This window comes from Rana temporaria, chromosome 6 (genome assembly GCF_905171775.1).
Source record: "Rana temporaria chromosome 6, aRanTem1.1, whole genome shotgun sequence".
Lineage (NCBI taxonomy): Eukaryota > Metazoa > Chordata > Amphibia > Anura > Ranidae > Rana > Rana temporaria.
Window position 1 is genome coordinate 44,148,901 of NC_053494.1, and position 16,452 is coordinate 44,165,352.

General features: G+C 45.3%; 1 protein-coding gene across 2 annotated transcripts in view; it reads left to right on the forward strand.

Annotated features, from left to right (window-relative positions):
* Window positions 1-1,697: 1,697 nt before the first annotated feature.
* The window catches only part of LOC120943430 (BTB/POZ domain-containing protein KCTD5), a 48,979-nt gene continuing 34,224 nt past the window's right edge, over window positions 1,698-16,452 (forward strand). The window contains exons 1-3 of one of the 2 annotated variants that reach the window (XM_040356722.1): window positions 1,698-1,988; window positions 8,926-9,034; window positions 16,233-16,324. In XM_040356722.1, coding sequence (XP_040212656.1) covers window positions 1,815-1,988; window positions 8,926-9,034; window positions 16,233-16,324 — 375 coding nt within the window. In that variant the 5' untranslated portion in view covers window positions 1,698-1,814. The remainder of the gene's footprint in view (window positions 1,989-8,925; window positions 9,035-16,232; window positions 16,325-16,452) is intronic. The other variant, XM_040356723.1, reaches the window with a different exon arrangement.

Consider the following 16,452-nt stretch of genomic DNA (forward strand, 5'->3'; position numbering starts at 1 on the left):
ACATTCCTGTCAAACCATCAAATGCAGACATCTCAAGTCTCCTGCGACTTGCGGGAGTCTCCTGCATTTGACGGCGTGCTCATGAACACCCGTGATTGCGGCACAATCTCTCCGACTTCACTGCCCGGTTCCCTACGGTGCATGCGCGAGTCGTGCTGCGCCGTGCTGACTGGCTCCCGCTGTGTTCTGGCAGCCGAGTGTTTCCCAGAACACAATGGGGGGATCTGACGTCCTGCCAGCAGACTGTGTGGCCGGAAGTGGGTGCAAATAGGTATCTGCACCCCCCTCCCCCCTGAAAGGTGTCAAATGTGACACCGGAGGGGGAAGGGTTCCGATTCGCGGGAGTGGAGGTGGATGGAGGAGCTCCGCTTTAAGGTGAAAAACACCTTGCAGTGACCGCCCCCCCCCCTGTTCTAATTACCTTAACCCCCGAATTTCCCTTTGCGATGATGCAACATCCCTCTCTCTACAGGGTCCCTGCTCTTGATTGACTAGATTGATAGCAGCGCAGCTATTGGCTCCCGCTGCTGTCAAGCAAAACCTATGATGCAGGCGCCAGGGGGCAGGGCCAATTCATACATTCGGTGGCTATGGACGCCGAATGAATGACTCGGGAGTGCGCCCTCAAGTTAACCTCTCCGGGAGAGCAATTTTTCTTTAAGTGGGGGGGGTTATCTGATGTGGCGAGAGCCACCGAGGGACCCCAGAATTTGGTGTTCGGGGCCACTCTGTGCAAAACGAACTGCACAGTGGAGGTAAGTATGATATGTTTGTTATTTAAAATAAAGAAAAACGATCCTTTACAACCACTTTAAGCAGGGCTTTTTTTCTCAAACCAAAGGTGCTGGAACTCAACCACGATGGAAGATCACTCCACCATGGAAGGCAAGGAGATAAGCAGGCAGGCGGCTGGCCGTGACTTGAGCCAAGGCAGAAGAACATGCGAGTGGAGCAGAATGGGCATGCAACCGAAACTGAAGAAAGATTTCCTCCACTCCGACCAGCACACGATCATCAGAAAGGGGCACAGATAATGGAAAAAGGTATACCCCCAAGCTAGGAGGACAGGTGGTATGTAATTCAGATTTTTTTTTTATTATGCACTGACTGTCTTTGAAATTGCCCGAGCCACTGTTCAAATCCAATCCGGGGGCAACACCGGGGACAGACTTGGTCCAGGGACAGTGCCCTCAATCTGGGGACTGTCCCCGGAAACCGGGGATGTCTGGTCACCCTATGCAAAAGGGGCCAGCCTGAAGTCATCTAGTCACGGGACTTAATTTTCTGACTAAAGTTCCACTTTAAAGAGGGCACTTTATGCTAGCACTTGGCTATATATATATATATATATATATACACATATTGCAAGTGTGTAAATTAAGTCTAAATAAAAGGGGGGAATAAATGGTCATAAAAACAAATGATGCACCAATATGCGCCTAAAAGGTATCTATATGCAAGTATTCATTACGCAGGAACTTTCCTCCTAGCTGGAAAACACTTGTAATAAAATCAGTGAAATGTTTATGGTTGTGTTATTGAGGAAGCAGACACTGCTAGGTTGTAATATAAATCAGATTTATTTCTGTTCAGTTGTGAGCTTTCTGTGAAAGAACCAATCAGAGGTCCCCTCATGTCCATCTATCCTAGGCGCCTTCCTTTGTTTACTTCCGCTGGGTGCATCACTGAGCACAGTCCCCCGGATCGGAAACTTCCGGCGAGTGGCCAGGAAGACCCCCGAGCCTGTAGAAGGGGGAGGTTATTAAAACGCGCACACTTCCGAGGCTGTCAGTAGTTGCGGGGGAGTGAGGGACATGGCGGAGGAAGGCTGTGAACCGGCTCCGGGGGAGAGAGGTGGGGTGTCTAAGTGGGTCCGGCTCAATGTGGGGGGGACGTGCTTTTTGGCAACCCGACAGACCCTGTGCAGGGACTCCAAATCCTTCCTGTACCGGCTGTGCCAGGCGGACCCGGACCTGGACTCTGATAAGGTAAGCTCGGGGATACCGGTGTAGCAGTAAGATCGGCATCCCAAGAAAATTGGCATCCCTTGTAGCAACTGAGCATGTGCCGATTTCAGTCCATTGAAATCGAGCGCAGAGCTGCTGCACTACAACACAGCTGAGTCAGATTAACTCTGCACGCGCCGAGAGCTATTGCCGAGGAACACTGCATCAGGATGACCACGGGGGACACAGACTTGTATAGGCTACCTGCTACCTACGGGGGGGGGGGGGCAGTCTGTATTTCACAAGGGGGGGGTCAGTCTTACAGGCCATGAAAATCTGCATCCCCCTCTTATAATATTACAGGCCATGAAAATCTGCATCCCCTCTTATAATATTACAGGCCATGAAAATCTGCATCCCCCTCTTATAATATTACAGGCCATGAAAATCTGCATCTCCCTCTTATAATATTACAGGCCATGAAAATCTGCATCTCCCTCTTATAATATTACAGGCCATGAAAATCTGCATCTCCTCTTATAATATTACAGGCCATGAAAATCTGCATCTCCTCTTATAATATTACAGGCCATGAAAATCTGCATCCCCTCTTATAATATTACAGGCCATGAAAATCTGCATCTCCCTCTTATAATATTACAGGCCATGAAAATCTGCATCCCCCTCTTATAATATTACAGGCCATGAAAATCTGCATCCCCCTCTTATAATATTACAGGCCATGAAAATCTGCATCCCCCTCTTATAATATTACAGGCCATGAAAATCTGCATCTCCCTCTTATAATATTACAGGCCATGAAAATCTGCATCCCCCTCTTATAATATTACAGGCCATGAAAATCTGCATCCCCTCTTATAATATTACAGGCCATGAAAATCTGCATCCCCCTCTTATAATATTACAGGCCATGAAAATCTGCATCTCCCTCTTATAATATTACAGGCCATGAAAATCTGCATCCCCCTCTTATAATATTACAGGCCATGAAAATCTGCATCCCCTCTTATAATATTACAGGCCATGAAAATCTGCATCCCCCTCTTATAACATTACAGGCCATGAAAATCTGCATCTCCTCTTATAATATTACAGGCCATGAAAATCTGCATCCCCCTCTTATAATATTACAGGCCATGAAAATCTGCATCCCCCTCTTATAATATTACAGGCCATGAAAATCTGCATCCCCTCTTATAATATTACAGGCCATGAAAATCTGCATCCCCCTCTTATAACATTACAGGCCATGAAAATCTGCATCTCCTCTTATAATATTACAGGCCATGAAAATCTGCATCCCCCTCTTATAATATTACAGGCCATGAAAATCTGCATCCCCTCTTATAATATTACAGGCCATGAAAATCTGCATCCCCCTCTTATAATATTACAGGCCATGAAAATCTGCATCCCCTCTTATAATATTACAGGCCATGAAAATCTGCATCTCCTCTTTAAAATACTGAAATACCCCCATTCCCCAACAAGAGAGCGACACCTCTGATAGATTGTCACCTCTCAACTTATGACCCCTGGGCTCCAGCCACCACCCCGAGACATGCAGTCTGGTCGTGACATGCTGACTGTGGCCCCCCCTGTGAAATACAAACTGACCCCCGTGACAGACAGACTGACCCCCCCCCTCCGTGACATACAGACTGCCCCCCCCATGACATACAGACTGACCCCCCCCCCCCTCCGTGACATACAGACTGCCCCCCCCATGACATACAGACTGACCCCCCCCCTCCGTGACATACAGACTGACCCCCCCCCCTCCGTGACATACAGACTGCCCCCCCATGACATACAGACTGACCCCCCCCCTCCGTGACATACAGACTGACCCCCCCCCCCTCCGTGACATACAGACTGCCCCCCCATGACATACAGACTGACCCCCCCCCCTCCGTGACATACAGACTGATCGGCTCCAGCCACCACCCCGTGACATGCAGTCTGCCCCCCCCGGGACATGTGGTCTGGTCGTGACATGCTGACTGTGGCCCCCCCTGTGAAATACAAACTGACCCCCGTGACAGACAGACTGGCCCCCCCCCTCCGTGACATACAGACTGATCCCCCTTGCGACAGACTGACCCCCCCCTTGTGACATACAGACTGACCCCCCCTCCGTGACATACAGACTGATCCCCCTTGCGACAGACTGACCCCCCCCTTGTGAAATACAGACTGCCCCCCCCCCCCCGTAGGTAGCAGGTAGCCTATACAAGTCTGTGTCCCCCGTGGTCATCCTGATGCAGTGTTCCTCGGCAATAGCTCTCGGCGCGTGCAGAGTTAATCTGACTCAGCTGTGTTGTAGTGCAGCAGCTCTGCGCTCGATTTCAATGGACTGAAATCGGCACATGCTCAGTTGCTACAAGGGATGCCAATTTTCTTGGGATGCCGATCTTACTGCTACACCGGGCTGTGGGGACATGGGGGGCTGTGCTAATAGTGCTTTCTATAGTGACTGGGAAGGGCTGCCTGTCACAGAGCCTGGGCTACTATTGTCCTAGCAGAAACGCAGATTTGAATTCTTGATGTGAATGTACATTGTAATGTATATGTAAAGCGCTGCGTAAATTGACAGCGCTATATAAGTACCAAAAAAATAAAAAATTCTTACTCTGTGTGGGTTTTTTTGTTTTGTTTTTTGTTCATGTTTTTAATTGTTTTGTGAACATTTTCCGTATATGCACTGTATGTAAGTGTACACTATGTAAATATGTATGGATTTGTTTTGGATAATATCGTTGAGTGTCCCTATAAATGTAGAAAAGCCATTAATAGTATTATTTAATCCTATCATAGTATGATCAATTATAAAGGGCATTGAAAAGGTCTACACGTGTATGCAGCTTGTATGACTGAGACCGGATCCTTGGATAGAGGGCTGGACCTTTTTAATAATCCGCCTGTCCTCCCATTCATTGATCACGTTTTGCATATAAGTGTAATTTCTGTAACCAATGGCAGGCACTTTAAGGCACCATTCATTGAAACATTTTCCTTATGGATAGTCACCCATAAGGCAAATGTTTTAATACATGGTGCCTTAAAGTGCCTGCCATTGGTTACAGAAATTGTCAAAATTGTGCAGCCTTTAGGTGGCCATAGACTGTTCGAATCTCAGCAGGGACCAGATGAGTTGAACCATGTATGGTGGGCCAGCTGAATGTACCCAAGTTGATCAACTTGGTCCAAGCAACCTGTTTTTTTTTTTTTTTTTTTTTTTGACTATCCCTAGCTGCTATAGTTCCTAGCAATAATCATTCCGTGTTCTCCCGGCTGGGACAGCTCTCACAATGGCTCGATGGCACAATAGCTCCGCTGGCGGGATTCCCCCATCAACACGTGACTGCGACATTATGGCGGACACTTTGGACAATTTTGACACATTTTTGGGACGATTGTCCCGCCGTGTCATGCATTGTTTACTGTGAAAATGACAATTGCAGTTTGGGAGTTAACCACAAGGGGGCGATGGGGTTATGTGTGACCTCATGTGTGTTTACAACTGTAGGGGGTGTGACTTCATCGATTGTGTCTCCCTATACAAGGGATCACACGATCGATGACGCCGCCACAGTGAAGAAGGGGAAGCTGTGTTTACACACAGCTCTCCCCGTTCTTCAGCTCCGGGGACCGATTGCGGGACTCCAGTGGCGATTGGGTCCCCGGGTCCCGCAGCTTCAGACCGGGGCGCGCGCCCGCGACCCACGGCTGGGTACTAGCACAGGACGTACTTATACGTGCATGTGCCCAGCCGTGCCATTCTGCCGACGTAAATGTGCAGGGAGGCGGTCCTTAAGTGGTTAAAGGGGTTGTAAAGGTACCATTTTTTTATTTTTTTTCCAAATAGCTTCCTTTACAGTCCTCCTTCGATTTTGCTTTTAAATGTCCTTATTTCTTCTGAGAAATCCTCACTTCCTGTTCTTCTGTCTGTAACTCCACACAGTAATGTAAGGCTTTCTCCCTGGTGTGGAGTGTCGTGCTCGCTCGCTCCCTCCCTTGGACTACAGGAGAGTCAGGACGCCCACTAACACACAACTCCTTCTTCTATCTGCAACATAGAACGTCCTGACTCTCCTGTAGTCCAAGGGAGGGGGCGAGCACGACACTCCACACCAGGGAGAAAGCCTTGCATTACTGTGTGGAGTTACACACAGAACAGGAAGTGAGGATTTCTCAGAAGAAATAAGGACATTTAAAAGCAAAATGAAAGGATGAGGTAAGTGAAGGAGGACTGCACTAAGGTAAAGGAAGCTATTTAGGAGAAAAAAAAATTGTACCATTACAATCCCAACATCACTACAGGGCACAAGAGTAATGGGCCACCTGACCAATAAATGAAGCTCCTCCACAGCTGGAGACTTGTACTGTAGCATGGAATTAACTTTACTGTAGTGGAGCAGTTAAAGCCATTTTACAGATGTAATTGCAGGTGTCTGTATTGGAGAATACTTGTTTGAATGGGTAAAGGCTTCTTGATTTTGCATCTTTCCAGATGTATTAGAACTTACCTGTTGGGTTTATTTGGGTTTCCCTGCTTGATTTGCATTCACACAGAAGAGAATTTGCCTATTTACAGCCTTCTGGGAGGAAACATCCTTACAAGTGCCTTAAAGTATATGTCAACACTTGCCTTGTAAAATAGAAATGCAAGGCAGGCAACATTGTGTACAGTATATGACAAGCTGTTCAATAACCTGTCCATGGAAATACATGTAAAGTTTTTTTTTTTTTTTTTTTCAAGCACAGGTTTCTCTGCATATGTAGTTTTAGTTAAAGTGATTAGAAACATGTTGTACTTGCCTCCTTCTGTGCAAGGGTTTTGCACAGTGGCCCCAATCCTCCTCTTCTGGGGTGCTCCTGGCTCCTCCTAATAGAGTGCCCCCACGGAGAGCTGCATTCCATGAGGGCACTCACACAGACTCGGCCCTGACTCCCATGCCACTAGATTTGATTGATAGCAGGAGCCATTGGCTATTTTATTAATAACTGGTTGTAAAAAAAAAACATGTCACTGCTTTTTGAAGTAAAAGGGTAGGGGTATGCTGTACCCGATACCCATTCACATAGGGGTGGGCCGAGATCTAAATCTGATAAACCCCAGCCAGGGTTGTCGGGGAAGAGGCCCTTTTACCCATCAACATGGGGGCAAGGTGCTTTGGGGGGGGGGGGGGGACAAAGCACTCGCCTCCCAATGTTGAGGGCATGTGGCCTGGTATGGTTGGGGGGGGGGGGGGGGTGGTCTCCTGACCTGACGGGCAGCATGCTCGAATACGGGTCTGATATTGACTTTGGGGGGAACCCACGCCATTTTAGTTTTTTGTTGTTTTTTACATTTTGATGAGGATGGGGTCATTATATATATATATATATATATATATATATATATATATATATATATATATATATATACTCAGCTGTATACAGTGTGTTTTTTAAAGAGGAAAGGGGGGGGGAGGAAACACATGAACACTGCATGCAAAAAACGCGAGTTGCAAAATCCTAGACTTATCCTAGACTAGACTTAAAGCCCATAAAATTGTATCCACATTTGCAAGTGTCTAAAGTTCGACAAGGGAAATGATTTGTGTCTTGGGAATTCTAGATTTATTTAGCTGCTCTTCAGCAATGTGTTAGCAGCAAGTACGTGATAATAATTACATGAATACATCTATTCCCCAGATGTTACTTCCCTGTACATACACGAGTATTAATGAATTTGCTGCTTTACTATCTGGTTTTGAGCATTTTTTGTGTGTGTGTGTGTGTGTGTGTGTCCTTCTTTTTTTTTTTCTTTTTTTTTCTTTTTTTTTTTTTTTCCTGTAGTCGCAGGCAGCAGGGCTTAGGATTGAGTCTGCAAAAGTTCCCTCATAGGAAGCTTCTTCCTATAGGTACACTTGCAGAAGAGGTGGTGCTAGATGTGCCAACAGGGGACCCCAGAAGAAAAGGATCTGGGCTACTCCCTGCAAAACATTGCACAGAGCAGGCAAGTATAATGAAAAAAAACCCCACAAAGGTTTACAATCTCTTGCGTATTTTGTCTCTGGCAGTGGACTGTCCCTCAGTGTCATCATGTCCATTATACTCACCTGCTCTGTGCAGTGGTTTTGCACAGAGCAGTGCTGATCTGCCAATTCTTGGGTGCCCTGTCGGCACTTCTGGCTCCACCCTCGAGTGCCCCAATTGCAAGCTATATTAAATTACCCGAGGACAAAACTAAATCCTTGGTTTATTTAATGTTCTTTTCAGCATTTAAGTTTCTATGCTAATTCTTTGTTGTGGAGCTGCCTTGTGCATAAAAGAACAAGCTTAGGGTTCATGCACAGAGAACCTTTTGCCAACTCTTCCTAGAAGTGTTTCCTCCTGGCAGCAGCGTTTTGCCTGAAACGACTGGTGCTTGTAAACGTGTGTAACAAATTTAGGCACATTTCCAGGCATCAAGTGCTTGGCCATTTTTTTTTTTCATTTGGCCAAAAATGTATTCTGGTCGATTTAAAATTAATACTGAAGTGCTAAACGTGCCCAGCGTTAACACACGTTTCCACGCATTTAAACATCAAGTGCGTGTTTTTTTTGTTTTTTTTTGCCAAACCTCTGCTGCTCTTGGATGTACTGTTTTTTTCCTGCACTAAACCGCTCTTCCTCTAAAAGCTTTTGTGTGCATTTACACATAGGCTAACATGCCGGGGCGTTTAGAGGCAGGAAACCTCAGAAGCCTCTAGGAGGATCTGAAAAAACATCCAGTGTACATTATAGAAGAGTTTTTATCTAGTGCGATTTAAAATTGCAGTTATGTGTATGCAAGCATTTTACTAACGACAAGGAAAATTGGCTGCACATATCTTGGAAGTTGTTTGGAGTTTATGTAGCCTTTTGACTGTGTACAGGATGCAGTGTCAACCTAATAACTGTCTGATCCATCTACATTTCTTGTTTGCAGGATGAAACCGGTGCCTATATAATAGACCGGGACCCCACATACTTTGGGCCAGTGTTGAACTATTTGAGACACGGGAAGCTGGTGATAAACAAAAACCTAGCAGAAGAAGGTAAGCTATTAAAGTATCCCCCATCCTTTTTTAAGTGTGTGTGTGTGTGTGTGTGTGTGTGTGTGTGTGTGTGTGTGTGTGTGTGTATTAGAGCTGCACGATTAATCGCGGAGAGAATCGCAATCTCGATTCTCCCCGCCCGCGATCTCCCCGCGGGATGACCCGCGATTCTTCTGTTTCACGGCCGGTTCCACGTAACCAGCGTGGACCGCAAATGGCGCCAATATCGGAACCGACATCAGCAGCCTGCGCCGCTAGATGGATGCCTGGGAGTCTCTTGCAGATCTGTACAACTGTAGTGTGTATCCTTGCGCCACCCAATGGTTGCTGGCGGTACTGCTTCTGATGTATAAAAAAACAGACCAGTGATAGGTCTATAATGTTAAAGACCATATAACTCCTCTGAAAAAAGCAGAATCAAAGTTTGATTCTGCTTTTTTCAGAGGAGTTATATGGTCTTTAACATTATAGACATATCGCTGGTCTGTTTTTTATATATTCATATTTTCAGATAAATCACAGGTTTATTTATTTATTTGGGGGGGGGGGGGTTTCTGGCATTCAGTTTTTGAGAATCGTGATCTTTAGTCTAAGCAAAAGAATCGCGATTCTCATTTTGACCAGAATCGTGCGTGTGTGTGTGTGTGTGTGTGTGTGTATATGTGTGTGTGTGTGTGTGTATATATGTGTTCACACCACTTTCTACGTTACCATTGGCCAGCTGAACTTTCAGTTTAAAGCGGGGGTTCACCCTATAAAAAAAAATATATATATATTTTTTTTCTTCTAGCATAAAATTAAGCATAGTAGCGCGAGCTACAGTATGCATGTATTTATTTTTTTTGCCCCGTACTCACTGTGCAATCCTGTATTGAAGATTCCGACTCCCCGCGGGGAATGGGCGTTCCTATCCAGAGGGAAGGTGATTGACGGCCGGCTATGGCACGTCACGCTTCTCCGGAAATAGCCGAAATAGGACTTGGCGCCTGCGCATAGTCTGTGCGCAGGCGCCGTGAAGAGCCGAGACCTACTCCGGCTATCTTCGGGGAGCGTGACGTGCCATAGCCGGCCGTCAATCATCCTCCCTCTGGATAGGAACGCCCATTCCCCGCGGGGAGTCGGAATCTTATCTATACGATTGCACAGTGAGTACAGGGCTAACAAAATAAACACAGGCATATTGTAGCTTGCACTACTATGCCTAATTTAATGCTAAAATGTTAATAATGAGGGTGAACCATCCGCTTTAAGTGTGCTAAATACTTTTTCCGGTACATCAAAACAAAATGTTCTGGGTGAACCCTCTGCACACTGCTATATACACACCATATCCTTCTAGCAAACCTTGCACAAAAACAGGGATTTTTAGTTTGCATACATTGCAATACATGTTTATGGTGGCCAGGTGCATCAAAGCAATTCCTCTCTGGCCAGTTCATACTCTATGCTTTGAAAACTGCAAATGCTCTAGTGAATATAGTGCCAATATGGGGCAAATGGACTTGACACAAGCTGTAGGAGTGGTACAGGTCTGGTAACGGACCTGGACTATGCAATAGTCATGTATTGCAATGTTACATAGGTTAAAAAGTCCATCTTTAGTTCCTCCAAAAAAAACTACAATCCCTTATACACAATCCTTCCCCTACAGTTGATCCAGAGGAAGGCGAAAAATCCAAGCAAAGCAAGATTTAATTTGCTACTGAGCTTGACAGCGGGAGTCTACTCCACATTTTCACAGCTCTTACTGTGAATAAACTTTTCCGTATTTGGAGATAAAAATATTTTTTACTCCTAGACATAACGAGTGCTCCCTTGTCCTCTGTGATGACTTTAAAGTGAATAACTCTACCCCAAGTACACGATATGGACCGCATATGTTGGTAATGTTGATCATATCCCCCTTAATCTCCTTCTTTTTTCAAGAGCGAATAAATTCAGTTCCTCTAATCTTTCATCATAGCTGAGCTCCTCCATGCCTCATATCAGTTTGGTTGCTCTTCTCTGCACTCCAGTTCCCCGATATCCTCTTTGAGAACTGGTGCCCAAAACCTAAACTGCATATTCCAGATGAGGTCTTACTAATGATTTGTACAGGGGCAAAATGATATCTCTCTCTGGAGTCCATACCTCTCTTAATACAAGATAGGACTTTGCTTGCCTTGTAAACCGCAGCTTGGCATTGCTTGTGATCTACCAAAACCCCCAGATCCTTCTTCACCATTGATTCCCCTAGTTGTTCCCTAGTGTGTATGATACATGCATATTCGCAGCCCCCAAGTGCATAACTTTACATTTATCAACACTGAACCTCATTTACAACTTGGTTGCCAAATTAGACAGAGCATTGAGGTCGTCTTCTAAATTGGAGACATCCTAGCCACTATTCTGAATTCTGTCTTTTAGCCAGTTTTCTATCCATTTACAAATTGTTCTTTCCAGGTCTGTAGACTTTACCTTACACATGAGCCGTGTGGGGAACTGTGTCAAACGCTTTTGCAGAATCCAAGTATACCACGTCCACAGCCACCCCTCTGTCCAAGGTTTTACTTGCCTCATAAAAAGAAATCGGGTTTGTTTGACATTTGCTGTCTTTCATAAATCCATGCTGGTTTTAATTTTTTCTCTCCTCACCTTCCAGGATGGCGTGAGAGATGAGACCCCTCCCTGCAGGAAACGCAATCCGTTCACAGCTGTTTAAAAGGCCCCAGCTTACCCCCTGTCACAACTTTTTTCCTCTGACCAGAAGAAGTTGGATGGTACCCCTGTGAGCCAGTTGTAGGAATGCCAGTGAGGGCTGCACTTATCTTCTGCTTCGGAGCTTCGCACAGGTTGAATGAATGACTTGTATAGCGCAACTCATGCGAACTGAATCGCCTCTGGGCGCTTTTTCCAGCCAGAGTCTGCTTGGCTGGTGCGGTCATTTTACCATGTAGGATCATGACACGCTTGGGACACACAGTCATACACACAGATAAACATATATATACTGGGCCAATTTGGACAAGATCCAATTTACCTACCAGCATGTCTTTGGAGTGTGGGAGGAAACCCACGCATGCACAGGGAGAACATGCAAACTCCAGGCAGATGGTGTCATGGTCGGGATACGAACCAGCGACCCTTTTGCTGCTAGGCGAAAGTGCTACTCACTGCACCACTGTGCTGCCCACAGTGGTTGTCCCCAAAAATGGTATTTGTGTGGGCATATTCAAACCCCCGCTGTTGCATGCAGCTCGGGTCTCCTCCCTGGTCTTCCCTTGGTGCAGCGGGTGCCTTTTTGCCGGAGTCCAAATGATCAAAGCACCAAGGGAGGACTTGGCACGCTCCAAGCCTCAATCTCAGACTGAAACTACCTGTCGCAGCACGAAGAGTGTGGAGAGCAACCCAGCAGTGGGCTTAAAGCGTGGAGGAGACTCGGACCCGTGTGGCTGTGGAGACTGAACCTGTTTCACCAGGGCTCGGCTAGCTGCGAGAAGCTGAAAGTCTGTCTATGCCCACCTCATGAAGGAGGATGGAAAGATGGCACAGGTGGCTGCAGGCAAGCCGGAGCTGGGTAAGTGCCGTTTACCTACTATGGGGGGTGACACCATAGTAAGTAATGCCTGGTAAACCCCCATGCTCTCACCTCTGGGGATGAGGACCTGCAGCCATGATACAGGGGGCCACCCCCCCCCCCCCGCCCTCATTTTGAAAGAAGTTTGGATCCCAGAAGAGGTGTGTGTGGACATGCTTCTAGTACAGTGCACACAGCCTAACTTGGCAGCTCCCTATTTGGGACAGCAACTTGGAAGGGGGTGATTTTTGGCCGCTATCCTCTTCTCATGTGACCGTAAGGAGAGAAAAGCAAGCACTGTGGCTGTGGCAAAAGGAAAGACAACAGGGTGAGTACTTCCTATTGGCAACAAAATCCCTACTAGAAGACATGTGGTTTCTTGGCATTGGGATAGGACTCCCTCCCCCAATTCAGGATGCTGCTATCCTTGCTCTTGGATCTGGCAACAAATAGCCCAGAAGCTTTAGCTAGACCAATGTCCACAGCTCCCTTTTTCCTCAGGGAATGCTGTGGTTATTACAACATTTTGGTTGCTAGCCTCTCATTAGAAATCCATCAGTAAGAATAAATATGGTGAAGAGTTGTTAGACACAAAGGGTCTCTTAAAAGGCTATTTCTGCCACTAAACAACTTGCACATCCCTAAAGGGTTATTTGGAAGGGATGTGAAGTGGTCCGCAGGTACCTGGTGATTCCAGGAGTAATGGTACAGATTCAATGCACACCAGGTAATCTGAATATATTAGGCCAGCTGCTATGAATCTGGCATGTAGCTTCAAGAGGGTTCATTTAGAGGTTGTTGGCTTTTAAAAGTGAGCCTCCTAGTTTTCCTCAAATGGGGAAGGCAAGGGGTACCCTTGTGAACATTTTCTCTTTTGGAGGTAGCTTGCTATTTGTAACATCTTAACACGCTCCAACCTATTTTTTTTCATCCTCACACTGTTATACCTGTGGTGTGTAAGAGTTAATTGGGACCTCTTGTGGTTTGGGTTACAGCTCACCCTTTGGATGAATTGGAAGCATAAAATGTTATCCTGCAACCCTTAACAAAGCTGAAGAAGGTATTTAATACATTTGCCCTCTTTGTCCCCATTTACCCACTCTAGATTATTTTGTAAAGGGCCTACATGCTGCTGCTCCTGGGAGCAAATTTGTAGTGCAGCCACCTGGTCCAGCCAAGACACCTTCCTGAAGCACTACTGCGTGGAAGGCTTTTTGCAGCAAGACCTAGCCTTTGGTCAAAGTGCTACAGGCAGTGGTCTTACCCTAAGGTAGACCTGCGGATTACTGACTATCCTCATGAGTTGCTGTCCTGGAAGGTGAGATGAGAAAAACAAAGGTTGGGCTTGCTGGTAACGGTGTTTCTACGAAACCTTCCAGGACGGCTGGCCTACTTCCAGCCCTGTTAAGGGTGGAGAAAAATGTATACAATAGGTAGTAAGTGCCAAAGTGTTTGAAGAACTCTTGTGAATTGGTTGGGAGAATTTCTTTACAACAACTGAGGGACAAGGGGTAAGGGGCGGCTTTTTAAACAGCTGTGAACTGATTGTGTTTCCTGTAGGGAGGAGTCTATCATCTCTCATGTGTTGCTGTCCTGGAAGGTTCATAGAAACAGTTACCGGTATGTATAAGCATCGGTTTTCTACAAATGTTGTAAATGGAGTTGCAGTTCAGTGAGTAAAATAAGTATTTCATCCCCCTACCAACTAACATTAATTCTGGCTCCCACAGACTGGCTACAGTATGTGTTCATGTGGTACAATGATTAGTCCTGTAAAGGTTCTCCTAAGGACAACCCACTCTGTGTTTATAAAAGACACCTGTCCACAGAATCTTTCTTCATTCAAATCTCAACATCATGGGCAAGACCAAAGAGCTGTCAAAGGCCGTCTGGGCAAGATTGTAGACTTGCACAAGGCTGGAATGGGCTACAAGACCATCAGCAAAAGCTTGGTGAGAAGGACACAACTGTTGGAGCGATTATTCACAAAAAACGAAATCCCAAAAAATCAATCAACCTCGGTCTGAAGCTCCATGCAAGATTTTCCTTAATGGGGTAAAATTATGAGAAAAGTGAGGGATCAGCCAAGAACTATATTGGAGGAGCTTGTAAATCTCAAGGAAGTTGGGTCCACAGTCACCAAACAAAACCATTGATAACACAATATGCCCCTGTGGCTCGAAATCCTTTAGTCCCCGCAAGGTCCCTCTCTTCAAGAAGGCACATGCATAGGCCAGTCTCAAGTTTGCCAATGAACATCTAAATGATTCAGAGGAGGATTGTGACAACGTGCTGTGGTCAGATAAGACCCCAATTTAGCTCTTTGGCATTAACTCAACTCACTGTGTTTGGAGGAAGAAAATGCAAACTGACTCTAAGCACCATCCCTACAGTCAAGCACAGAGGTGGGAACCTTATGCTTTGGGGCTGTTTCTCTGCTAAAGGTAAAGGCCAACTTTGCCGCATTGAGGGGTCAATGGACTGAGCCATGTATTGTAAAATCTTGAACGAGTACCTTCTTCCTCAGCCAAAAAACTGAAGGATGGGTCTTCCAGCATGACAATGACCCAAAACATACTGCCAAGGAAATGTGTGCAAAACTGTTATTTACCAACTACAAGAAATGTCTTGCATCTCCGCTTGCCAACAAGGGTTTCTCCACAGTCATGTTTCGCTTGGGGGTCAAATATTTATTTTGCTTGCTGAATTGCAACTCAATTTATAACCTTTGTATCGTGTTTTTTTTTGGTGTCCCTATCATTTTAAAATACACCTATGATTGTTAACCCTTAATTTCTTTGAAAGTGGGCAAACTTACAAAATCTGCGGGGGATCAAATTTTCCCACTGTGAATTTGACAGCCCAGTAAAAGCTTACTTGAATATTCTTCTTTTATGTTGAGTGCTCCCTGTCTGCTGGTCACCTTTCCACATTTTCCTGGATTACCTTCATGCAGTTTCTCCACTGCAGTTTATGTTAAATTTCTAAGGACTATATAGCCCATGGTACCTTACAGCCAGCAAGCAGCGATCCCTGTACTGACTCTGCCTCCTAAAGCTCTTCCACTCAGCATGTCTGCAGTTAAGAAGGCAGGCTCTGTGTATTCTGTGACATAGCAGTGCCTATCATTGTGAATGTGGAGATCTTCAGAGAGTAAGTTTACAACTTCTAGATCATTCAGATTATTAGGAGTAGACTAAAGCGTGAAATACAATGTGGAAATTTAATGCGTTTACATTTTTGACCATAGATGTACTTTTACTACTAGTGGCTACTGTAATCACACTATCATTGTGTTTTCTGCTTTAATAATCCCAGAGATGTTGCATTTCCCTAAGGATGCCTTGGTATTCTGGGCTAGCTTCATATACAATGTATTCTACTTATGGCTGCCTAAGAATGTTGGTCCAGTATATTGTGTGTGTGTGTGTGTGTGTATGTATGTATGTATGTATGTATGTATGTATATGTGTGTATGTGTGTGTATGTATATATATGTATATATATATATATATATATATATATATTAAGCTTCTGGATGGTCATGAAACCCAAAAGCCAGTTTCCAGTGACTTCTGAGTCAAGATAGGTGAGGTTTACTTTAAATTCCACTGACCTTTACTACTCTCATCTTTTAAACAGGTGTTTTGGAAGAAGCCGAGTTCTACAATATCACATCATTAATTAAGCTTATAAAGGACAGAATAAGAGAGAGGGACAGTAAAACATCACAGGTGAGGCTTTGTGACATATTGGTTAATGGGGGATGGTCCAGGAAGACTCAAAAGGGATTGATATGCTAAAACAAACTAGAGTGCAAAATCTGGTGCAGCTGTGCATGGAAGCCAATTTTTAATTTCAG